This window comes from Nipponia nippon, unplaced genomic scaffold (assembly GCF_047370975.1).
Source record: "Nipponia nippon isolate SJK-2023a ecotype South Korea unplaced genomic scaffold, ASM4737097v1 scaffold_6, whole genome shotgun sequence".
Lineage (NCBI taxonomy): Eukaryota > Metazoa > Chordata > Aves > Pelecaniformes > Threskiornithidae > Nipponia > Nipponia nippon.
In genome coordinates this window covers 49,216,115-49,243,540 of record NW_028262380.1, presented here as the reverse complement: position 1 = coordinate 49,243,540, position 27,426 = coordinate 49,216,115, and the positions used below count along the sequence as shown (strand labels likewise).

At 37.9% G+C, this 27,426-nt stretch overlaps 1 protein-coding gene across 1 annotated transcript in view; it reads right to left on the bottom strand.

Moving 5' to 3' along the window:
* FBXW7 (F-box and WD repeat domain containing 7) overlaps window positions 1-27,426 on the bottom strand; it is a 189,661-nt gene that overhangs the window by 88,001 nt on the left and 74,234 nt on the right. Inside the window, exon 2 of the mRNA XM_087737227.1 lies at window positions 15,368-15,925. Coding sequence (XP_087593353.1) covers window positions 15,368-15,856 — 489 coding nt within the window. The 5' untranslated portion in view covers window positions 15,857-15,925. The remainder of the gene's footprint in view (window positions 1-15,367; window positions 15,926-27,426) is intronic.

Genomic DNA, 27,426 nt, shown 5'->3' with positions numbered 1-27,426 from the left:
ACACAAGCCTTACTGCTCCATTGATATTCACACTGGTCCCTGCCCATGTGTACAAAGAGCGAGAGAGAACCATTTTGCTGGCAAAGCAAGGCAGTCTATACTACACTAGTAACTACTCTTATATAGCAACTGTGGTCCCAAGTTTATTTATGTGAGGGAATTCTAATACCAGTACACAAAAAGTTCCCAAATGATACTTTGCACATGTCTGCTTTGTGCAGGCAAACAAATAAGCTGTGTAGAAAAAAGGCACTGCTGTACAAAACTAACTGCAACTGTGTTAGTGCTGCTGCACAGAAACAACTATTGCTCTAAAGAGTATCGCATCCAGGTTCAGCCAATACAAAAATCTGCATGTAGAAGAAAACATAATGATATGGAGGGAATCAATGGAGAGAATCATTTTTATCTCACTCATTTTGATCTCAAGATCAGCATTTCCTAAAAAACATACACTTGAATAGTATGCAAAAGGGGCAAAACTACGAGCAAAACATGGAAACTGATGGCTTTCTCTGTACTTCATGGAAAAAAAACAAGTGTAGACCTGTTGTACCACGAGAAACAGAATGAACGAAGCCTTGCTCCAGGTGAAATTGTCATACCAGTTCGAATTGTGCTTGAATTACACTACAGCTTCTCCAAGGCCTTATACTCCCAAAATGTCAGGGGGCCTACATGGAAGAGGCATTCTGAACAGTCCAGCCATAGCAAAGCTTTATTTCAGGCTTATGCCTTACTATGAGTTTTGACTAATAAATGGCTTCTATGGGGTAAAGTAAGGAACAAACATCAACTGAACCTGTTTACATGGTCAGAGCAAAACCCAGTTCCACAAGGATTCAATAATGTCTAACCAGGTGATGTCTAACCCTGTAGACTTCTTCCTCAGCAGATGCATTCATAAGTCTCCCTCTTTCCTACCTACCCTCTAGTTGCCTTGAAAACTTGTGTAATCTTAATCTCTCTCTTTGTCAAACTGCATGAAAATTAGTCAAGACATGCATAAGCTCTGGAAAAGAAGACAGACAATGACAGGCAGATGTCTCAACTGCACAAGCTTTGTTTTCTTCGGCAAGAAAGCTTAATAACGTAGTGAAGAAGAATCCAGATTTTCTTAACTTGGACTCACTCAGGTGGTACTTCTTGGTTATAATTCTGGCTCTGGAATCATATTGAGGCATGGCCATTAATAACTACCATGATGTAAGAGGTTGGTATCTAATAGAAAAAAGCTACTTTAAAATTTTTGCCATTAAAGGACAAGAAGGAGATGCGCCTTTTGCAGCTGCTGGTGGAAGATGGTACAACTTGTATGACACTCCTATACTGAAAAAAATTATAAAGGTTCAAACCAATATATATAATTATGATGGTAAAGCTGCTGTCTGACAAAATACTTCACACTCCACAAGACAGCATTCCCCAGAAACGCACTAGAAGAGGCCAAGGAAGACATGAAATATCAAGTATATCAGCAAAGGTGAAATCATCAGATGGACATATCTACTAGACATTTTTCATGCCTATGTGCACGCTCAGATCTGTTTAAGTATCCTGGTATCAAAGTGTGAGTGCATGCAGAAATGAAATCACACTCAAATTTGACCTACTGCATTTTAGTACTCCTGTATGGCATTTAACGACACCAGCCTTGCCTGCTGGGGAACCAACAGCAAGGGTTCACTAGTTTCAGTTTCTAATTGTGACCACCAATGCAAGTGAGCTTGAATGACTGACAGTGAAAAATAACAGATCTCCACTGGATGCGTTCGATCCCACAGCTGATCATCTTTGGAACTGAAATGAGACAAACAGGTCAGCTGGAGAATCTAGTAGCAAAAAGGAGAAGAGTAGCACCTCCGCACCTTGCTCTGGCCATTTTCTTCCAAACTCTTCCTTAAACTGGCTGTAGAACTTGACAGGCTTGTGAGCTCTGAAATGACTCCAGTAAGTAGGATACCTGAAAATCCTCAATTTTTGTTGTTGCCGAGTTATTTTTCCACTAAATTAGCAAATGTAAACAGCTCAGAAAGCAGCCAGAAGCATGATGAGACAAACACAAGACAAACAGCAAGAGCGTTTGGAAGTGGAGAGTAGTCAAGACTTGCATCTTTGGGCAACAATGAGCCATTAGATCACCTCTCTTTGTCCATGGATCCCTTAGCATGCAATACCAGTCCCCCAAAGAGACGTCAATGATAAAAAGCTGCCTAGGCATCTCAACAAATACAAAATTTCATCTCAAAAGAAAGGGAAGGGAACATTCAGGTACATGCAGCTACAGGCGTGGGATCTGCCCTCAGTCACGGCGGTACTAGTGCAAAAGAACATTTGACAAATTACAAGGGACCATTTTCACAAGCTAACTTTTTGTAAGGTCTTATTAAGTGTTTGTGAAAGAAACATATAGACTGTCTACTAAACTGCATATTGGCAAGACTATATAATATCAATACTAATGATGCTATCATATCATTAAAGCATGTACTTAACCATGGGCATTTAAAAAAATCATTCCTACCATATTTAGACATCCATGTAAGTGTACATAATCATTTGTAACAAGAGGCCTATATTATTTGCCTTTACTCCACAAGCCTCCTAACTTTATTTACTGTACTATCGGGTCTTACTGTCATTGTCACTTTTTTTTAACTACCTTTAAAGCATGTGTCTTCATTTCTTCATTAAACATTTCAGAAAATATTCCAGGTATGTAACAGAATCCAGCTGCATCATCTTGCGTTTTACAAATATTCCAGAAATGTCTGCCCAGTCCTCATTGGCTATAATATGACTTGTCGGATAAGCAAGTTTAACTCTTTGGTCTAGTCAGAGTTGCACCGGCTGTTAAAAAGAATTGCTACAGCTGTTCTGTAGGAATTTATTTGCTGACCACTTATTTATGCTGTTGTTACACCTTTAAATAAAGCTGAGACAAGAATTAAGAACTACAACAACAGGTAGAGAAGTCATGCAATATTTAACACTGGATTAAAATGCAAGGCAAATTCCCAGCTGAGGATAAGCTGGGGGAAGGGAAAGCAGGTGTTTTTATTAGTAAGGAGTCTGCTTTTATGAAAAAGGAAGACAGGAAACCAAAAAATTAGTTCTCCATACAGTAATTCAGTTTTTCTTATCACTGTATCACACTTCCATGTAAAATGCAAGATTTTCAATGAGAAATTCTCTACTTATATACATACGCACACAAAATAGACACAAAGCAGTACCAAAATACTTAAAACATGATTATCAGTTTCTGAATAGTGTCCAAAAAGCACTGCCAAAAATTAGTTTTGGACTTAGAATTTTCTTCCTTTCTACATATTAAATGGCAAAAGGAACAATCCCCAAAACTTCAGAAAGGTGTTAAAAATACTTCTGCCACCTAACAGATCTAAAAAAAAAATTTTTTTCTTCTGCAGTGAAAAATTCTGTCCAGATACCATTTATTCAGCATTAAAAAAAAATTCCTCTTGTATAAAGCCTGACAACACAGTATCACTCTTCGTATTAGGTATATTATCTACTGCCAAAATAAAAGGTTGAACAATGCAAAGTATTACATTTTGTATGCTTGAAATAATATAGATATCAAAGTCTATTTTGATACAAGATTGTGTTTTTCTTGTCATAACGCAACAACTGATTGTTACACTGGCATTCATTTGATAGCACCAAATTAAGCTATATAATCCTTTTCAGCTGGTTAACAGCATACTGCAAAGGGGTGTTAGGCTATTTATAAAGCTCAAGATATGCGAAGTAAAGAATGCCTAGACTACAGAAGAAAGCAGGTAGTCTGTGGAAGGGCTGGCACTCTTGGCTGGCATGGTTGCCACCTTGATCTTTTACTTGTCGTCTTTCCTTTTTTTCACCCCCTCCCTTTATTTTTAGAGGAAGGGGAAGCCTTGCCTGTATTTTTATTTAACAAACACTGGCTTTCTCTGATTTGTTCAAATATCACATATTATTTAAAATGTTTCTAAGTATTTCATAGAAATTGACTTTTTGTATATGGACAACCAAATCCAGCTTTGAGTTTACTGGCTCTCTGATACTCTGACTTCAAACCCTGCCAACGAAGAAATGCAGTACAGCAGAACCAAATTCTGACTGGCACAGCGTAGGATGAGTTTCAACAGTCTGTCCTCCAAAACAGATACACGTGCATACATGTAAACAGAGTGTTTAGTGTACTTGCTGTAGGACATGTAATACTAGTGGTTTACATCAAAGCCAAAAATTGTGCAGATGGGTCAATGTCTCAGGGTACCAATTGAAAGTGTCTTTGCTTTGGATGAAGTCCAGCTTAAAGAGAAGGAACAACATTATCACATTTGGCAAGAACAAGGGATCTATAACGAATTATTTTAAGTCTGATTTCTTCCATTTAGTTGTGTCACTTCCAGTTTCTTAATTTCATTTCTACTTATTCATTTTAATTAAGTGAACTATTTTCTGTGTGTTTTAGAAAATCTGACCAAGGGATCAGAACTGAAGGAATTATGACGTTGGTAAAAAGACTGTTCATTATTAGTGGTCTCTTAATTTTTTTTAGTCCTCAATATATTTGGGTCAATAATGATTACGGTAGCTGCCATCCTGAAGGGACACTCCATAATCTAAGTGAGAAGAACAAAGGGTCTCCTGCCCACTTCCAAACATAGATAACCAGTGGCTGGATGACATAAGAATAAGAATGTGATTTGCACTTACAGGAAACATTGCTCATACTTTACTTAAAAGTAGTAATGATTTCTGATGATGAATCAGGCGGAATTTATCCCTGCTGGCAATCTGCGGTGGAAGTAGGTACATTTTCCATTTCAGCAGAGGCACCAGGGATTGAACAAATGTATTAAAATTTAATAAGCATTAACAGAGTAATATTTCATGACACAGCTGAAATGCATAGCCACTGTCTCCCAAGATTGAATTACACTGGATATTACTAAAATTCACAATTTGCTCCTTTCATATTATGCAATATACGGTCGGGTAGTAAAGTCAGTAGAAAGCATCAGCTTTTAGTAAGAACAAACAAAAAGAAATAGTTGGTTTGGACCACCTTGACTTGGGATAGAAATCTCTGCACTTCCTTAGTAACTGTGTCCTCAGATTCTCTCTCTTCCCAATTCTTGTTGTTACAAACTAAAGAAACAAAATTTAAAATTAGCAAAAGGAGGAGAAAGGAGAAATAAGAGAGAGGTAAGAACAGAGGAGATGCCTGACAGCAATGTTTTCCACTTGTATTTCAATGATTATTATAGAGATATCCATCTATGCACAAGAACTCATGACTTTCACCTTTAAAATCTCAATACCAATTAAGTATATGTAACATTACATCATAAGTTGTACTATACAGAGTCAATGCACACAAAGTTTTATAGAGATTTTTTTAACATAAAGCACATTTTACAGTAATTTGGTGAAGTCCTGAACTTGTTTGACGAGGAGAGAATGGGCAGAACTCTAGCAAAATTTGCCTGAAGTTGTGGTTTAGGCAATGTTTTCATTAACTGCACTACGGACAAAAAGGGAGAAGATGCTTGCAACAAAGAGAACAGTTCATAGAAGCACCAGTTCTAGGTTTTATAGGGATTTTTCTAACAGAAAATTTCACCAATAAAGAAAACGGTAAAACATTCACACGAAACCTAAACAAAACATAACGGCAGATTAATAAATCTACACAAAACGCACTTTATATCATTACTACAGAAGCATAGCTTCATGCACAGATCAGACGCCATATACTACCAAAGAAAAACAGTTCATGTGTCAAAAAATCATCCTTTGTCAATAGAGATTAGGTGCTGGCTGTTCAAACATTCTGCTGAGACAGCTTGGAAATTTCGGTTTTAAGCATTCTGCTTGTTCAGAAATGATTAAACAAGCACAGAAATTGACATTGTCTAGTTTTCCTCCTTATACTCAAGAATTTGTAAAGATATGTAAATTACTTTACTGTGCACAGTTTGCTGAATAGCAACATGTTCTGCAGATAATGAAAAGTCTCCTACAGAAATAAAGGACATACTGCTATTTTGCAGATTACCGTGAGCAAGAAATGCATCAGGAAAAAATGTTAGTCCCACAGCAGCTGTTAAACGTAATTCTGGTCCTCAGATCACCTTCTGTTCCTCTGGCCCTCTAAGCTAATTTCAGATCTCATAATTTTATAAGTATTAAACATTAGTGAATACAAGAAACGTACTGATCATAAGTTATATTTTTAAACACACGCTTCAAATTCATAGCCAAAAGAATATTTAAGCACCATCCATTTGGGAAGGAGGGATGTCAACGAAACCAAAAACTAACTCACCAGCAAAAGTTTTACTTTCTTCACACTTCGATTCACCATTTGCATCAAGTTTCATAACCAGTAATATCAACTTCAGTTAAGCCCCAAAAGGTGAAGCAGCTTAAAATTGACACTCAGAGCAACAGCATCCACTGATAAAATGCTCAGTAAATACAGCTGTATCACTACAGACTGGAGATATTTGGGCTAACGATCACATCAGGCAACCGCACCTGCCACATAGTCAAGAACAACATAAGGAACAAATGGCATATTTAAGTGGGGCAGAGCTCCCAAATGTATTTGTTAGGCAAGCCATGTATCCCAACGGAGTAAGCATACCGAAAGTATTCTCAAGCACATTTTCATGATTTCTACTTCATAATGTTGTTGCCATATAATTGGTGAGTTGAAATGGTATTACTGTAATTCTTTTTTTGTTGTTATTGTTGTTTTTTGTTTTTTAAAAAAGTTCATTTTCATTTCGAGAACAAAGATGCAGAGCAAAAACCACGTAGGTGCCTAACTGACACTGATTTCAAAGCCTATGAAAAAGCGTGCGGCTACAAGACACTGCTTCAAGTAGTTATCCTGAAGGTATCAATTTACTTTATGCTACACAAAGTAAACCGATACGGCAGTTTGAGCAACACAGGCAAGTTTCTTTCCAGTATTTACCTTTAAGGAGCTCTGCACAGGCCAAGCAACTAAAAGACAATTCAAATCAATACAACCTTGTGGCAATGCATCAGCTATGAGCGAGTCTACACCAAGAGGCTGTTTCCCTGCCCTCCCACCCCAAAAGGCGGCTGGCATCTTTTCTGCTTTAGAGAACTACTGGAAATATGCCTGTGAACAATCAACCAGCATGACTACAAAAGAAACGTACGTTCAGGAGAAACTACTGGATGTGTCTGGGAAGAACCACCAGGAAATAAGGAAGGTATACAGTCTGAGATGCAGGCTTCGCTGCAAAGAAGATGCAGTTGTCCATTAGTCAGATACCTGTACAGACAAATCTGAGACAATCAAAAGCTCTCTAGGTTTATTTTCCAGTGTGGCTAGCTGAGGTAAATTCCTTGACTGGAGCTGAAAGACTGACCTCAATTATTGGCACAGAAGTAGAAAAATGCTTGTGCCTTACTCAGCTAGGTCTTTAGTCTAGTAAGCAATCTCTGTAACGGGAAATTAAACGAGACACTAAATCAGCAGTACCTCTTTCCACATCAAAACACATGCATCTTTCTGTAATGAAGGGGGGTGGAGGGTTGGGAATCAATGAAAATCTACTTATTAAATAAAATCTTGTAGTCAAAACTATGACCCAAACTGTCAGCATCAATGTTTTCTGTTAAACTACTTGTCTTCCTTCCTAGGCACTGAGATTCTTGACTTTCCTTTCTATACACAATTACTTACTTCACAAATTATACACTAGCGCTGTCATTTAATTCTGTAGTAATATTCGTAAAAATCATAAGGGGGGGGGGGGGGAAATCATTAAGGGAAACAAAAACCAGAATTTATTATAGAAGAAATTCCTGTCCTTTGACTGCAAGTGACATTTGAACATAATAGTTAAATTTAACTACTAGGTATTTCAAGAACTTTGCATGAGAAAGCTGAACTAGACAGCCAAGTTCTTAGATAAGCCACAAACTATATCAGGGATAACCACACAAGTACAAGCAGAGCCCAGATATCAATTAGCAAGCTTCATGATCTGCTTACAGAGCAGGGAAAATTAGCAGAACAGCAATTATTTAACACCAGTTTTACCTGCAGTGAAGATGTAGGAGCAATTCTACTTACGAAAGACAAAAGTACAGCTAAACCTCTGCAAGCCTTGGGCAGCAAATGAAGCCATTACTTAACAGTCAAGCAAAAGCAGAGCAAGCGAGAAGTACTTTTCAAAAGAAATGTTGATATTTGTAGTAAAGAAGCACACTGCAGGTTAGTACACATGGGGAAGAACCTTGCTATCTACAGAGAAACTGAGAATCTGCATTCCTTCCATGGATGCTTTAATATTTAACAAACTACATCTTAATGACAGTTGCATAACCTTTCCAAATGATCCTTCATGCTTGGAATCATTAGCAACTAAACTGTGTAGTATATAAATGAGAAAGTCAAAGGTTAAAAGCGTTGATTGATATTAATCCCAGAGTATGAATATTTTGAATGTTATTACAGTCCAATACAAAAATAAGGCTCTGTATCAGAAGAGTAAAAACAAAAAAATTTTTTTTACAACAGCAAAACTTGCCCCAAAATAACTAAACTGTCATGGTAATGCAAAAGTAATTCTGACTAGCAGTTGTAAAGATCATTTATTGTTTATTCTAACTCATTTACTTATCTTAACTCATTGTACTTTAGTGCTGTAGCTCAGAATAACCAAGGGAGGAGAAAATTTGCCAGTTCCTAAGCTTTTAAAGACAGTGATGTGAAAGAAGCTGTAACTAAAACAGAGAATCCTGGGGAGAAGCAAAAGTAAAAAAAATTATATTGCCAGGTGGGGTTTTTTGTTGTTGTTTTGTTTTTTACAATCAGAGCAATTCTTAACATGTATCCTTTCTGACTCAGCTTTAGCCAAATTATTACTTAGTTTAAAAACTCCTTAAAGCATTAACTGTTAGACAACTCGGGAGAGGAAAGGCATGAAGAATCTACATACCCTATGTGTGATCCCTGAAAAAAATAAAGATTAAAAAAAAGTATCTCTTTTTGTAGTATAAAGTTTTCTCTTTCTCCTGTGCACTCAGAGCAGAGAACTATACATTGCTTTCTTATCACACAAGCCATCTGAAAATGTTTAATACTTATCTTCTAAAGGAAATATTCCTGTATCATTTCATATACTGGAAACAGATTTCTTCACAAATAAAAAAAAAAAAATTGAGTCCTTCCCAAGACTTAAGACACACACTTCAAGCTTTTAGCTGCAAGAGCAGGAAAAACCTTTGCAAAGGAACACTGCACGAGTCTCCGTAGGGCTGCAGGAAAGCAACAGCAGCCCCCTCTGCTGCTCAGTAAAGGAGAGAAATATTAACATACACTTACAAAACCCCACCTACACACAATATTCCAACCTTCTCTCAATTGCGTGTACTGCCTTTTGTTTGTTAAACAAAAAACTGCTTCCAAGGATCAGCCCTTCTCTAATCATCCTTTATTTCCCCCTATAACCACAAAGCTTTTAGTCTATTAACATTCTGACAATAACTGCAGACTTCCATACAGGAGTCCCTTTTCACTTCACATACGCACAAACTACCCAATGCAATCTCAGTTTTCTTTAGTTTTAAAAATTAATGCTATCCTTCCATACAAAGCCAAAAATCTCTGAAAAATATATCCTTTATACGCTTGTGGCTCTACTAGCTTGGACCAAGCACCTTGCAGTAAAAAATTCTGTCCCAGCCTGTGCTATTTGAGAGCTCAAAGCTACCTGTGTGAGCATGGCTTTGGATTTGTTTCAGAACCTGAGAGATGGGCATTTAAGCTCCAAGGGACAGGGCTTCCTGTGGTACACCCTGCCCTAGCTCCACCACAGTCAACCCAGCTTATTTGTCCTGTTTCTCCCCCCTCCGCTCTCCAGGGCCAACCAACAACCAAGAAGAGGCGCTCTTGGAACAGCACCTTTACTTACACATGCACGCCCAGTGACTTGCAGCCAGACAGTATGGTACGCAGAATCAGAGGATGCTGCAGTCAAAGTATACCATTTTTACAAGAGAATTAAGCTGCTTCTCAGCCTTTACCGCTGTGGTATGTAATATATGTTATATATGAAAGGCATCTATTAAAAAAAAACATCTTATTACCTTTAGCAATGAAGCAAATGCTCAAATATGACAACTGCTGAAGGGGCATAAAAGCGTTTTTTGTGGTTGTAGCTCCAACTATACACAAGTTTTTCATCTTCATTTTAGCTAATCTGTTTTCTGGTTGTTAGGAAGCTGTGGTTAACCAACAAAACAATCACCATCACAGCCCAGAATCCTGCAACAGGCAAACCTACATTTGAAGAGTACACTAACTTGGAAAGTTAGTGGAGGGTTCTGCATGCAGAATGTCTGACCCCTTACGAAGAGTCACCATCACAATCCAAATAGTTAGCACAGAAATAACGTTGCATATTGTTATACACTAATTTGCTAAGTTTCCTGACAGCCTCAATAGAAGAAAAGGAAATAAATGTTTAAGAGGGGTTTTTTTGCAAAGACTCTTGTTGAACAGTGCCTGTTGTCCAGAAGGATTGAGCATCTCCCAGAGACGGGCTCAAACACTCCTTCAGACATCCCTCCAGACAAGCAGAGCAGACAGATATGTTTCCTGAAACCCAGAACAAGAAAAATGGCTACGTACCAGCTAACAGTCCTCCTGCTCTACCCTCTCACTTGGATTTTAAAATTCAGGTCCTTACAGAATACATGAAAATACCTTTAGTGCCTTCTGGTGTATTCTCCCCTCAAAACACAATTTGTGGAGAAATATGAAATGACTCCTGGAATCACACCTTGAATGGGAGGGCATGGCATGAAAAGAAGAAATTATACGAAAATTCAAGATCGCATCTGCTTAAAGTGACAGGCATACTTTAAGATGAAAGAGGGCTCCCATTTGCATATCTCCCAACACCCCTTTCCTACATGTATAATACAATTTTTTGCAATGGACACAGTAAATTGCATCTTCTAGTTTCTGTATAACCTTCAGATTGCTTTCCTCTTTTGCCAGAGACCAACTTCAAGCATGCAAGCAGGAGTGAGAAAGGAAACATGCCTTGATACCACAATTGGACCTAGAGCACGTATATACCTACCTCTGGAGATCTCACACCTGCTAGTCTGATATGAAGTAGTTATTTTGACTAATCATAGAAATGTGTGACAATATTTTCTGGAATGAATGCAGCTAATGCTTCTCAGGAATTCATGGCTTTAATTTTTTTTTTTTTTTTAAGTGATTGTTTCCTAACTGAGGTGGCTTCAACATTAGACACATTTAATATTAAAAGTATTACATAATGTAGAATTTTAGATAAAGAAAAACTAATAGAACAAAGTTAAATTCATGGTAGCTTGGGTATAAGCGATCATGACTTTTTTCCCAATGCCACAAAATACGTCAAATCCAAACCAAAGCTGAATGAACCTGTAAACACTGTTTAGAAACAATTTCTAAAGTGATCAAGAAGCCAATACTCCTCCAAATAAGAAAAGTTCACAGCAGTTAAAGAAAAACAACTCATCTTGATGGAAACTGAAAGTCACAATTAAAAACAAAATTATTTTTAAGAATTAGAACAATCGGAATGTTTCAAAAATCTCAAATAAACCTAATGATACATAGAAACAAAATTAGAAAAGGAAACAGAGTACAACCTGGATAACCATAGGCTGAAACCCAGGTGTCAGTCCAAGAGAAAATAATGCCATGGTTGACATAGAATAGGATTAACAGTGTTGATGCCAATTTTTCCACAAAAACATGCTGGTTATCACGTATGTCATAAACACCAGTTTTGATAAAGATAAAATATTGCTGGCATGATATATTTGTTAATACTACAATTTCAAGAGTATGAGCACAGGTAGACACACAATTTAAATCTAAAATAAGCAAGAATGATAATTTACATGAGCTATTTCCCAGTGACGGTGACTACCAGTAATACGTTCTTGTCCTTGCAGTGCTACAGAATCTCACATGTACTGAGAGATAAAAGCATTTAAGGGCAGTTTCTGTTAACTATGTGATGCACTGTAAATGTATTTGTTTGCTTATGTTGTGGTTAATTGTTATAGGACCATTCCTAAGGAACTCAAGCAATACAAAGTGATCACAGAGCACTGGAAATGGATGCCACATATATAACGCAATCAGTGAAGAATCAGCATCAAGCACATGTTTCTGCAAGTCCTATACATATTATTTACTTTGCCCTCCTGTGGTATTTAATATTTTTATATAACAGACATGACAACATTTGATAGGACACAGATCAACTGGAGTAAAAATTAACAAACTGTAAAGGATCTGATGAGGTACACTGGATGTGAGAAAACTCTAGTCACTTTAATAAAACCAAGCGTCAATTCTTATCTCTAGGTACAAAGGACACAGGCCATACTTACAGAACAGAAGACTCTCTGAAAAAGGCTTGCATCATGTTAGACAAATCAGTCGAACATGAAATCCCAATGCAATGCTGCAGTCAAAAGTGTTAACAGAATTGTCTGTTATATAAACAGGTAAATATATAGCATGAACAAATTTTAATTGTCATCGGCGCAGTTGCTACTGGAGTTTTAATCTCAGTTCTGATATCTACGATTCAAGATGGATGTTCAAAAATCAGAGAGAGTGTTCACGGAAGTATCATAACAAGAACAAAAAATAGAAAAATATGCCCAATGGACACAGTGTCCTTGTTATTTAAATTTAAGAGACCTTTCAGGAGTAAACTTGACTGCTTTATGTATGTGGGGAAAAAAAACCCACTTCCTAAATGGCTCTTCAGTACAACACGAAAATAATAAATTGTAATGGTCAAAAAAAGACAGATAACAGGAAGAAGGCAGAGTAGAGTAAAGGTGCAGGAGTTACTGATGATAACTAACAAACTATTAACCTAGGCTTGAGATAGATTTGCCTTGAAGGACTGTTTCCTGTTTTCAAATAGTGAATTTTTTCTAAAAATATGCTTTAGCTTGCACAGAAGTCAGTACCGAGCAGCCTAACATTTTATGCAGGAAATTGTAAAAGGGAACCACAAGGACCCTTCTGGATTCCTGGGTGTCTGGTGAATGCAAGGAAGACTCTCCTGAACCACCAGCCTTCTGATTTCAAATGCACATGCCCTTTAGTCATAACATTTTCACAACATTATGGCAACAATTATCTCAGTTATTTGCACAGAGCAGTAATATGAGGCAAATGTTTATATATCGTTTTATATATTATATAAATATTTTTATACATTATATAAACATTACCTAAAACATGAACATATATAAAATGTATTTATATATAAATATAATGGGTTTCATGCTTCTGGTGAAGGTTATCAGGTAGAACACAGCGAGCTTGCTGCTGTCAAGTGGAAGTCCAGGTGACAGGCGGCAAACACGAGCATTATGGCGTTATGCGGGAACCTTGCCATTTCCTTCCTTAAATGCACAGGATCCCGCAGGCCAATAAGCAAAAAAAAAAGTCAGATTAGAAAGAGACTTTACTCAGTAGTTTATGAGGAAAGGAATAAGAAGTAGGACAAAGAATAGAGATATCAAAAAGTTGAGATGAGCTGCACAACACCACCCACAGCAGTAGTAGTTGCCATTTTATTCAGTCTCACCATTTTCTCTTGGTATTGGTAGTGATAAAAACTGTGTGTTGCCAGTATTGCTACGCACAACCAGACCAAACTAGCAACTGTGTTGGATCAGGAATGCATGCTTCTGAGGAGCCAGGTTTACATCTGACACACAAACAGTAAGTAGTGGATTCAGCCATCACGGCCAATACTGGTGGCGCAAAGCGAATTTCACAGGAGTACAGCATACAGCAAGGGAGCAGGCAATTCAGCCAGAGTTATGAGAACTGTACTGTACTACAAATGCTGAGAAGCATGTCTGAAAAGCTAAAAATAAGTCTAGGTTTGAGGCTTCTAGGATGAGTCTATCTTCAACAGGTAAAACCAGAAATCACTTGTAAATACAGCTGATGAGTCTACAAACACTCCTTTTTTTTTCTCAAAAGCAGCATATTAATTAGTCATGATTATTTTTACTCTGGTAATTCACTCATGCTCCAGCACAGCTATATTTCTACAACATTTCTTAACACAGAATGTGCTCCTATTGTTAAATGTTGGTTTATTTAATGAATTGGCAGCATTGATGTTGCATTATGTCAGTCTTACTGTGTAACCATGACCTAGAGCAGTGCCAGCTCAAGCAGCTTTCTAACCTGTGCTGATCCTTCAGGTACACAGTTAAAACTACCTAAAGTAGAGTTGCATCCAGAATCACGAACAATTCCCAAATATGGCTTGCTACCCCAACAGTTCTTGCAGGAGCACAGCCTGGGGACAGAGCACAGACGAAAATGGCCAGTGCTGGATGGAAACAATACGCAAAACAGCTCTCGGACCACACAGAAACTGTGCATCTGTACAAAAATCTTTCAGACAACATCCTCCAGGCTAAACCAGCTTGTTTCAGTTTATGTCAAATACGTCGTAAGAAAAGAAAGAAAAAACCTGCATTCATTATTGGAGATGATAAAAAAAGCTTCAGAACTGACTGCCACTGAAAACTACGCTCTGCTCTGTCTTGATATAATTTGAGCATGGTTATTTACAAAGCACTTCAAAAAGTTTCCAATTCAGAGACTTAAAAATATATTTTTGAGCATAAGCATTTCCTACATTAAATATCAAGTCCATACTGGATGCAACATACTGGATATGACATCATGTGATGACTTTGTAATTGAATGACTAGCTAACACACTTTTTTTTAAACTGTATTTTGTCAATGAACTCACCATAACCTGGCCAGAAGGAAAAACTTGATGTTTCTGTAATATTCCACCCTATTTTTTCATTACAATGTTTTCATCTAAATGAACGAGATATTCTCAGAGAACACCACCTATGCACAATTGCTTACCTTCCTTCTTGCCTGGTTTGAGAGGAAAATATAAATAATGTCAGGAGGGTCGTATTAAGTCTATGAGTTAGCTTGTAAAAATATTTGTAAAGAAACACTTTTATCTTTTGAACATAGTCATCAGAGCTCTATTCCTTAAAACAGATAGGAGTATTTGCTAATGTCAAGTGCACGCAAATAATTTGATTATTAACAGTTAAAACAGTATTGTTTTTGCAAACTGCATAAATTCTTCATAATGAGCCCTTTAGGAAGTAAAATCTTTGCTTCATTGTAAAACTTTAGTTTAAGTTAAATATGCAAATTATTTTCCAAAATCCAGAGTTCACGAGGATTAAGAACACAAAAAAAAGTAGTTTCTCACCTTTGTCTTTATGTAGAATGGCGATGACTGGTGAATGGGCAAGTCCATGAGGCTATTGGAATTTGTGATACTGTTACTGTTAGCGTGTTCATCTTCTCTACTGCTGTCATCAGACTGATCGAAATCATCACTCTCCTGGTCCATTTCCTCCTCCTCTTCCACCTCCTCCTCTTGATCACCAGCATGTTCATCATCATCTTCCTCTTGGTTACAAGTGGATTCTTCATCCACTGTAATGAGTCTATTGTTATTTTCTTCTAAGTGTTGCTGCTGAGACTCATGCCTGTCATCAAATCCAGGTTCTTCTCCTCCTATCTCCCCATTCCTCCCAATGTGCTGCTCCTCTTGTTGTCGTCTTTGCTGCTGCTCCTCCTCTTCCACGACCCGATTCATCTGCTCCTCATCCACTTGGCTTGAGGAAGCATTACCTCGAAGAGATCCACCAGTTCGTCGCCTCTTGCTGCCCACAGAGAGCAGTTCCTGATTCATTTCCAAAAGCCAGCTTGCTACTTCTTGGACCTTGGCTAGGCTATCTGAAGATGCAAATGCTTTCACATTCTAAGGAGACAAAAAAAGAAAAAGTGGGAAATTAGAAAAGTTACATTTTTTATTAGATAAAGCATTAAAAACTTATTTCATTGTATTACTCCTGACACCTTCAAATTCCAAGAAACAAGGAATAATTTCTACTTGACACACAACTGGAAAAACCCAAACAAACTGCAGACAACTTTGTAGCAAGAAAATTATTTCTTCTATCAAACAGTCTGATCATGATCTCTGCAAGAACCAGATTCTGCAAAATTCAGAAGAACTACTTGCCCTCCTAGAGAATCCACAAGAACCATTAACATTCATGTTAACAGAAGATCCAAGTATGTGACATTACTTGCTAAAAATTGGACACAGATCATTTTCGAATGGCATTCTATTTTCCCCCTCATTTGATTACAGACTTAATGTATTACTCACAAATGATGAACTGCTTTTGGTCTTATGCCTTAAGAGCAGGCATATCTTCAGGTATAACTGAAAGTTTCATTTCTTGTTACTATGATTTCCTTTTAGATAAATGAAATAGAGAACACCCACTAAAGAATATAGCCTTATCACTTCCAAGTCTTAAATTGGCCACAGAGACACCCAGTGGTCAAAAGTAGACATCACTAGGCTGCCCATGGAGCCCAGAACCACACACACCTCGCTGGCAAAAATCACTGTTAGCAGTAAAATTCTCCAAACTCTAAGAAGCTACAAGAATTGTTAAATGAGACTTTGAGAAGTTACAAAATTTCCACATTTCGGTGCATATTAATAGAAATCAAAAAATACTAATGCAATTTCCAAATTATCCACACATTCGGCTACACATGTGTATGCATGCAATATGTAAGAACAGAGGGATATAACACAGTCTAACTAGATCTTAAATTTGGTATTAGATTTCCAGCTCTACAGCCTTTCAGACTGGCACGTCCTGACTCCAGTTCCCCTAGATTCAAGTGATACGTTGAGTAGGGGAAGTCAGACATGAACTCGACAAGTAGTCAGATTCACAGGTTGCACATGAAAATGTGTGCAAAGAGGAAGTAACGAGCTTTTTCATCGTGTATAGAACCACCGTCCTCGGGTGGCCATAGACCACACCACACACTCAGCAGGCTACACTGTGAGAGAGAGATTCAGAAAGTACAACAGCACAATACTGGAAGGGAGCACAACTGCCAAGTCTCCTTGGAGTAGGAGCAGTGAGGGATATAAGTTTCCATGAGTACTTCAGTATAGGAAGATATTCTCCTAACCTCTGTCCCCTCCTCCCCCCCCCTTTTTTTAGAAAGTCCCCTCTCTCTTATAGTTTAAAAAAAAAAAATCAGAACAAAAGACCTAGAGCCTTGGATGATGGAGATATGGAACAGATAAACCCCAACTTTGCTCCATGACATTTGTAAAAACATTCAGCTTATTAGCGAGGAGGGAAGAAAGCACCTGAAACCATAGCTCTAAGGTAATTCTCATTGTGCTGTACCGTAAAAGCCACAGAAACACATTTACAGATGTTTTTCAAGTCTTGCATTGAGAAGGATTTGTAGGTGGGATTCTGCACACTTGTCCCCTCTTCCTCAGGGAAACACTACTTACATCCCAAAGACATGGTTCTCAAGTTTCCACATATCTACCCAGATGACAATTGCCCCCAAAAAAACCTTATGAGCATAAAAGCTGAAGTATGTGTTCCAAAGAAAGTGTCCACTAGCAATTAGCTCCTATCAGTGAATGAGAAGCTAATCCTAAAAGACAACTAAGCTCCACACGTCAAGGCAAGGACATGATGGAAGCAAGCAGAGGCTGTGCTGACTCCCGCTTTTACCAGTGGAAAAAAAGCAGTGGGGCACTGGGGTGCACATGACCCAAACCAGAAGCTAATAACTCCAACCTTGAGCGCAAGGGGCATCAAAACCGAATGTGTTTTATTTTCTATACATAGTTAGTATCACTTGAGAAAGAGTGCACTCTTTGTGGCATATAAAAGAAATGTTTTCACTTAACATTTTTCCCCAAAGCCTGGAAACCTTAGCATATTGGGGAGATGTTTAATAGCTCCATTTCATCAAATGTCAAATTTGGTGGCATATATAAACTGAGGTTAGTACAACCTATTTATCAGGCTTGCTACATTGTCTGGGCATTATGAAGACGACAACACTACATCTTTTCTCTCAAAAAGAGAAAAGATTTGGATTTTTTTAAGCATTAAATCATGTAAAAGTCAGTAATCAAAAAAAAAGGACCAAACAAGAGATTTACATCTTCACAGTCTAGCAATTTCAGCTTCCACCACAAATGATTCTCTAAATAGCCATGAATGAAGCCTAAGAGTTTTAATTGCATTTTTTTAGTATCAACAGCATTATTTCAAATATATGCATCAATTATTGGTTTCGGACTTACTTGATAAAACTGCAAATGCTGCATTTGTTGCCATAATTTAATACATACTTTCAATTTGTATAAGCAACCAACATAAAAGGTCAGCATTAAAATACTTAAGTAATAAAATGCACGATTCTGCTAAATGCTTAAGTGACAACAATAACACTGTTGTTACTGCAAATATACCCAAATGGAATTCCAGACAATTAAAAAGATGAACATACACTAGTACTATTATGTATTTTTAATTATTCCTACACTGTTGTAGTGACCATCAATTCACAAAATTAGCTTCAGTCATAAATTATTTCAGTTTTACTCTGTATTAGCACGAATAAATTCAACTTGTTTTTTCCAGAAGCCTGTAAAATGCATTATCGAAATTTAATTACAAGCAGGGCTACATCAGAAGTCATCAACGTGCAAAGAGGTGATGCATTTACTAAAGAACAGATGGATGTACATTATCTGAGAGATTTGAACCATTAAAGCTGCCTTCTGTCACATAAGTGCTTTCAGAATTAACTACTGTCAGCTAATACACAAGATACAATCTTTTCCATATATAAGGTAGATAAGGAATAAGACAGAATTATTATTTTGCAGGAAGAAGTGTATTTACAAATCAACTACCAGAGAACTAAAATGCTGTGTTTTGAGCTAGTACGGAGCCTCCTTCATTTATACTCTCAGAGCCCAAAATGGCTCAAATCGGCCAAACCCCAGCGAATCCATAGAGGAAAGCTGTTGCTTTCCTACCCACCTCAGACCGCAAAGAGATTTTTTTAGACAGACACCAAAACATTGCAGTGCAGTGGCAACGCTTCGCCTAAACATGCAAAACTCATTAAACTTGGTCAGCAAGTCTAACTTGGCAACTCCCAGGTATGGAAAAGCAAAATACAAGGAATCCCTAAGGAAAATGGAAGTCCCTGGACTGAGCCAACTGTAAATTCAGAGTTGATGAATGCACCCCCCCCATCTGTATTGAAGAAATTAACAGTTGCACTTTATGATCTTAAAGGTCTTTTCCAACCTAAATAATTCTATGATTCTTCAGCTTTATCCGTTAAATTTGCACAGAAGATAGACTATAAAAATAACCCAGAACAACCGCTGCTCAAAACCACCTACAAGAAATGCCAAGCAACACTGGGAAACTATGGAGAAAACTCCGATTTTTCTACCACAACGGGTTGCATTCTGTACTGAGAGAGAAGGATGACCATTTCACTTCTTGCTTTACTGCTGAAGTATCTCTGCCCCTCTAGTAGATAGAAAAGTTGTTAAAATATTTTTAACCTGTAACTATGGGAAAATCGGAAAATCTCTGTCAGTATTGCTCTTTCTTTTTATTCCTTTTTTATCATTTGAAACTGTAAAGAAAAAAAAAAGGAAATGAGGTGGGAATAAGGGGGGGGGGTGTTGGGTTGTTTTTAACAAACTATAGCAGAACTTGAAAAGGTTTTAAAGAATTAACTTTGAAATAGAGAGAACTAGACTGACTTGGATACTAACCTAAGTCATGCTAGTACTGATCAGGACAGCAGTTAGTGAAAAGACAGAATAATTACAGTCACAACGTGGTTTATGGGCAGCGAATGCTCCTAGAACAAATCTTTTTGAGATTACAGATTCGGTGGTCAAAGACAATTGGACTAACACAAAAACTTCTGTAGATATTTGATTAAATCTTGCCTAACGTATTAATATAAATAACCCAGAAAGAAGCCGAGATATATTAAACTGAGTAATACTGAATTATAATTGAGGTAAATGGAAAGTAAAAAAGGAACATCCTACCCAAGCCCATGGATCTCTTATGATTTCATTTCAACATCCCAACCTACCTTCTGAAAAAGAAGCAAAATCCTCATAAGCACACTGTGCCCCGAATTGACACTGCCGTGTTGGTAACATAAAGCTAGGTCCACATTAGCAAGCAGCGCAGCGCAGTAGGGGCAGATGCGCGAAGCCAAGACTCAGCACCCACAGGATGTGGGCTCTGGGGAGGGGAAAGGGCTGTTCCTTCCAGACCCGCTCTCACCCCTGGGGCCTAACTGACCCTCACAGCTGGAGCACACCACCTGGTTTAGCTTCACCCAGAAGGTGCTCTGGGACACCTGTGTTTAACTCATTCTAATTGGGAGCAGGTGTGGACAATCAGGAGTTACACTTTTAAAGTGTGCTCTTGATCCAAATCCAGACTAACACACCAAGTGCAAACGCACCTAACCACGGGTACGCACCAGCGCTGCCAGCCACCTAAGACCTGTTAAGCCCATTGGAAAAACATGCATACAAAGAGAATTAAATGCAGCATCAAGCAGGTAGAAATAAACAATATAATTAACACTGGTAAGATTGTGGCCCATGTTTTATGAAAAAAAAAGAAAAAAAAAAGTTTTGAGTGTATGGCCATGACAGCTAACAATGCAAAACACTATGAGCAAGCAACCTACATGCTGTATTAAGGAAAACATTTAACGGATTGCTCTGATTACTGGCTACTCACTTTGTATATAGGAAAGATTTGGAACAATAGCAAAGTAACAAACCAAAAAAAATCAACATGCAATAACTGGAAACTGAAACTATACAAAGTCAAATGAAGAATCCACCACCTTCTTTTATAGGTTATGGTAGTGGACAATTATCCTTATGCAAAGACTTAACGAAGACAAGATACTTCAGATATTAACAACTTAAAATAAAGTTATGAGCTTTAAACAAAAAAGTTACAGGAGAATAATTTTGCTGCATTACACAGGATGGCAAACTTGATCATAGTAACAGACTCCTCGAGTCATAAAATTCTGAGTTGAATACACTGTACAGCAGAGAAAAATAAACAAACCTTCCGTATTTCACCAGCACAAAATGTTGATTAGAGCAAGATTAACATACAGCTTCAAAAACTTTCAATAACTTTTCATCAAAATAAAATACATCATTAACAACGTATCTCATTCTACAGGCATGCATGCTTTTCCTAAGAATGATAAACTACTACTTCCAAACGTATACACACCTCAAATCTCTCAGTCAACTCCATTATTCATGGCTCCAAGCTCCAGAACAAATTCGCAGCTAAAAAGATTCTCTGCTCCTGCTCTATCACCTTGCCCAGCAAAGCTATGCCAACACTTTGTGGAGCAGCACAAGTAACTTTTCTGCTGGATTAGAAATTATCCTGCTCCCTTTTTCACTCTCCCTAGATACCTGAACAATCAATTCATGTTGTTTATTCAGTGCAAAGTGGTCAAAGTAACCAACACTAAAGGAAAGTGCTCCTCTAATTACTTACTTATGTCAAACATAAATCTGACAGCACACAAAAAACCCCTAGATTTAGTATTCATTAAATTTAAAAAAACCCCCACAATTAAAGTTTCCTGTGCAAATTTAATTAAGCCCAGCTGCCTCTAATCTTCTTGTGTGGCCAGTTTTAATTATCCCCCTCCCTACTGTAATCTGGCCCCAACTTTGTATCTACCTTCCGAGGCTTTTTCCTTGCACCCTGACCTCCCCCACCTAAATGTTTCCCAACAAAGACAATTCCAGTTTTCCCACCACATATGGTCTACTGTAAGATATCTCTCCCTTCTGTTCACCTGCTTCTATTAACCTCACAATCCTATTTCAACAGACCTTATCCCTTCTCTCCCTATTTCATCATGCAAACTTACTTTTTTCTCCCAGGACTGCCTCTTAACACAGCTCCCACTCTAATCCCGTGCCTCAGCCTCCCGATCCCTTTTGGCCCACAGTGCTACTTAACAGTCCCAGATGCTTTGCACCATTCTGATCCATTCCCCGCAGAAAGTGAAGGGATTGAGATGAGAGACAACAGCTGACGATAGATATGTGGGTAGTAAGAGCACGACAGAGCAATGTCCCTTGCTGTCAGTTATGGGGACAAACACACAGAAGCCGTTAAAAAGAATACGTTGTTTTAATTCTGGGCTGGAAAGACAAAGGGGTATGGAGGACCTCTCACGTAATCCTACCTCTCTTTTGGTAGACACAGGTGAAATATTTAATATAAGATAAAATATGAAATAGCATATAAAACCCGCTAGAGAATGAGCATTCAAAAAGTAGTTTAGGAAATTAGTAACTGCTACAAGAATTTACATATATTTAGCAGTATTTAAGCTGAGTGGCATGATAAGGAAATACCGGAGGTAAAAGACAGATGAATAGACCTTTCATAAGCAAAAGTTTAGAAGAAACAGCTTGAGCTACAAGCAGTCAACATACTTATTCTTTAGATTACGATAAAATATGTATGACCATGTCTAATTACTTTATACAGATTAAGATATTTTCTATCACTAAGAAAACATGAGTCCGGCACTCAGATTGCATTCTTCTGACCTTCAGCTACATTCATACATAAATTTCCATCTGCAGATGTCCAAACACTCCTTAAAACTCAACTGCTGAATCAAAGATAAGATTTGCTGTTCAACAGGTCTTTGTCCTGTTAGTGTGGAAGAATAAATTCTTCCATTTTATGGATCTATCATTTCTTCTCTTTACATTTATTTTTTCCATAGTGTTACCACATGATCTCCATTCGTGCACACTGAACATCATCACAGAACATTAACTTTTAATGTCAATCCTTTATTCAGAAACAAATAACACTGTATTGCACGAGTAAGCGGATGAACAAAACTCTTTTCAGCCGTCACTGTAGAAGTCCAGTCTCTTCGATACAGGTTCACTTAACCCTCACAGATAGTGACTGTGGGTAGAGAGTGGGAAAAGCTGCAAAAGGTGCAACACGCTTCCTTGCTGTATACAGGGCAGGGCACACTCAGATCCATCAGCAACGCAGTCACCTGCGGGGTTCACGCACGCAAACGCAGATCTGGATGTATTACGGCTAAAATGGATTCCACGGATTCTCTTTGCAACAGCAAGAGGAGTGTCCAGTCTTACTGCTTTAAAGCAAAAGCCCTTTTCTTCCTTCCTCATGCGTTCTCCTCAAAAACAGGTCTGCTCTGGCTCAAATTTTACACAGAAGAGATTAACTCATAAAGACTTCTTGCGGGGGGAAGGAGGGGGAGAAAAAAAAACAATCTGAGTTAAAGTTGTAGCAGTTTCTAATGCTCTAGCACAGAGAATCATGCTATAAAATGTATTAATAGAGACCTGATGACAAAATTAAAGCAATCAACACAACAGGAAGAGAGGAAACCACTGATTATTTTTCTGTAAACACTTCTCCATAAGTAACTCATCACCTTAATTCTTGTATTTGAAGTGTTAAAAAAAAGCCTGCATTTTCCTTGTTTTACAAAGGAGAAAAACATCACAGCAAATAATTAGTGCATAGTGTGTTACACAAGTTATGTTTTTACCTTAAAATTTGACACTTAAGAAAATGAGAATTACTGTAAGATACTGTGGTAAGGATGGGGTGGAGATAAGAGGGAAATGCGAAAGTGACCCATGAGGAAATTGTTGAAAGCCTCCATCACCCAGTAATACGAAAACTGTGTAAAAACAAAAAACAAAAAAAATTTAAAAATTCAAAGTCCTTTTCCTCAAAGCCATATCCCAACTGACAAGTTATTAACACCAGTACAGTGTTACTGAAGAAGCGGGGAGCTCATATCTGTTTATCAACAATTCTGCTCATACCTCTTAGCTCCCTGAAAGCCAAGACCAACACTAAAAGTACAAAAGTTACTCCTTGTTTTTAATTCTGTATTGTTATGTTTTCATCGAGAAGAGTGAATGGATATAATTTAGAACAAAATCATTTAAATTCCTTGAAAGACATAATGGGAGGCAACAATCCACAGTAGGAGATCAGTATTATGACTGATCTTACATGTTCATATAAATAATCATGTTATTTTTAGTAGTTATATTAATAATGACTGTTACACAGAAGATGGCTGGTTTGTCTTTTCACTAACAACTCTTCAAAGAAAAAGGATTAAGCTGTAAAATGTGACGAGTTAACTATCATGTGCGACTAATGAAAGGCTTCTCTCCCCTTTTCCTCAGAAAAGGGAAAGCAGAAAAAAAGCTTTGAGTTATTTAAAGGGTGCCAAGTTTTCCAGCAACTATTGAAAACAAAACAGGCAAGTCCTCCATATAATCCTCTATGCCTCCACTTAATCTTTAATATCAAGCAGTGTCCATTTTCTCATTGAAAGGACCTCTGCGCTAGAAAAGGAAAGCACACAATTTTCAATTACATTGTCTTATCCTTTCTGTTTTGACAATTGTACCATTACTTGGGTTCCTAGATTAAATTCTTTACCTAAGTAAAAAATTCTTACCTTGCATAATTAATGAATACCTGTTTTTTCACAAATTAGATTACTACAAAAAGCCTATACTACTATTGCTCGCCATATAGTACAAGCACACTTGTTTGCTCGATTTAGAACTGCAAGTTTCTATCTGTTAATACTTCAGTTTCATGTAAACTATGCCTTCTGTGCATGCTAACAAGGAGGAGTTTCTTGCCAAAAGCAAACATTAGATCATACTCATAGAAACATAAACAGAGTATCTTTAGTTATATGAGTTGAGAAGCACATGGGCTGAAAAATTCTCAGATTAAAAAAAATAGGCAGGCAGTTTATTATACTCCCTTCAAATTTAAAGACGCTGTTGCATGCCTCCTTAGCAAAGCCTAGACATGTACAAACAGAATCAACCCAACTCTTACTTCATGATAGATACACATGTAATTCAGAGCTTCTCTACAAAAAAGATCACTAATCCTTTTACAGTGCAACAGGAGAATAAGCAGTCCTTAAAACTTCACAGGTTTGGATAATGTGGGGGTTGAATTCACCCCTCTTCCCCAACAGTAAGTAAACAAAGTTTGTGGGGCTGTGGTAGTTGTGATAGCTTTCCAAGCTGGCCTGAAATCTCTACAGCAATAAGCACTGTGTTCCACTTTCTGCCCCCAAACCAGACCACCTATATTCCCTATAATAAAAGTCCTCGCAGTCAGTTTTACAGCATCGTCAACAGCGCTGCATATGGGGAGCTCCCCAGCTGCCTGAAACAACAACTGCTTAGGATGGTTTTATGCAGCTCAAGGCCTTTCATCCATAGCAAGGGAGCCTGAGGAGCAATAAGGATGACACTGCTAGCCTTGCTTTCTAGCAATAAACTTCATTTAAGCTGTGCTGGAGTGTTACTGCGTCATGGAAAACTCTACTGAGTTAACACACGTCTTAAGCTATAGGTACCAACAGAAGGAACTGGAAATCTCAACTATGAAGTCCAGAACAATCACCCAGTAACACTTATTTTAAATAAACAGGCAACGTGGTTACTACGCAGAAACAACTACTTTCTTCCCAACCATCTAGGCAAACAGGGATTTTATTTAATAGACAAGAAGCAAGATCCAATCACTGAATGCTGAAATGAGAAAAATCCAAATGGAATTAACTATGAGGATAACTACTCACTGTAATAGCTTACTAGGAAGACAATAAATTCATCACCGCTTTAAGTCTTAAATTAGAAATGTACTCCATCTCAGTTTAACACACACATTCAACAACCGCAGCACACGCGCAGCTACCAAGGCAGGGTTAGCTGACCGCCTCTCCCTGGGAATATACGCAAACAAGAGCTGCTGTTGTCACCTCCTCTCTGCTCCCACAGTGACATACAGGCAAAACATGTTACTGAACTGCTGATTAAAACCTGCCTAGCTCCAGTGCAGACTTATTTCACAACCACCAGGCTTAACACACAGGCTAGCATGGTATGGCCAAAACAGCCTTAGTATAAATTCTTCTTCAGCATCCACAACATTGCCGAATGTGGCCCTGGGGCTGGGATGCATTTCCAATGGGAAAGCCTACAGACCTTAGCAGTACGATATGCTAAACCGCTTTATCAATCCATTCACATAGTCTGTTACCGAGCATGGTGCCGCTTTGCGAAGCTGTATCATAAGAGCAATACGTAAATAACTTTCTAGCTGAGTTGCTCATTATTAATGCAAACTATTCTGAAGGCAAAAGCAAAACAGCATTTGGCAGCAAGAATGCTGCCATTAAGATATTTGGTCTGAAAACCTCAAAGTGGTTGACAGAGTACCCAACTGACTTCTCTGTCTCTGTTTCTTTCCTGTCCACTAATCATAAAAGTCATTTTGGGTACACTTCCCCAGATTATGGGTTTTAGTGATACTGAATTGTAATTTTACCAGATGGCTGGTGTCAGCTTCTGGCAAAACAGTAGCATGATTTCTTGGACTGAATCTCCAGTTCAAACACTGCAGAAGTGCAGCACAAACAGGCAGATAAGCAGAACGGAAGAGATAGCCCAAAAAAAAGGACAACTTAGAACACAGAGCAGAAAAGATGGACTGAAAAAAGGTCATCTTTAACTGAAGTGGGGGAATAGACCTCAAGGACAAATAGCAACTAAATTCAGTTGAATTTAAACTGAATTTAGTTAAATTTAAATGGGGAGGAAGGGGAGGAAGTTAAGACCAAGAACTAAACTCTCCCCTACCTCAGAGCTGTTTGAGATTGACACCTGTAATGTAGAATGACAACACACAAACAGATGGAAACACATATACCCTTTACACTGAAGGTTAAAAAGATGACAACAGCAGGATTGAAGCTGAGGAAAGTGAGAATCAAGAGCAGTGACCACCATTGAAGAACATTTGTATTTGAACAATTAAAAAAAGTTTAAAATAAATACCCCCTTTTCAAGCAGCTCTTGTACTACCTCTAATCACCAAGAACAATCAACACCCTTTACTCCCAAGAAGCTTCAAGGCACAGAACGGTATTTTCAAGCCTCTTAATAATGACTAATGAAGTAAAGGAAAAGCAACGCAGGTTATGCCATGAAAAGCGCAATCTCTTTATTGTGTTCTGACGCAGGCTTCTGCATCAGACTAACCTTCTAGAAAAGATTGTCAGGTTATTGTTAAAATAAAGAATAACCTACCAGAGATTAATAGCCATCTATTAATTCGAACACTACACTTTTTTTTTTTTTTTTAAAAAACCCAACTTTTTAAAAAATTCCCAGTCCTTCTATATTATTCCAAGCATACATGGAGACGACAAACGAAAAAGAACAAAACCCCCCAAGTCTTGCCAAGCTAT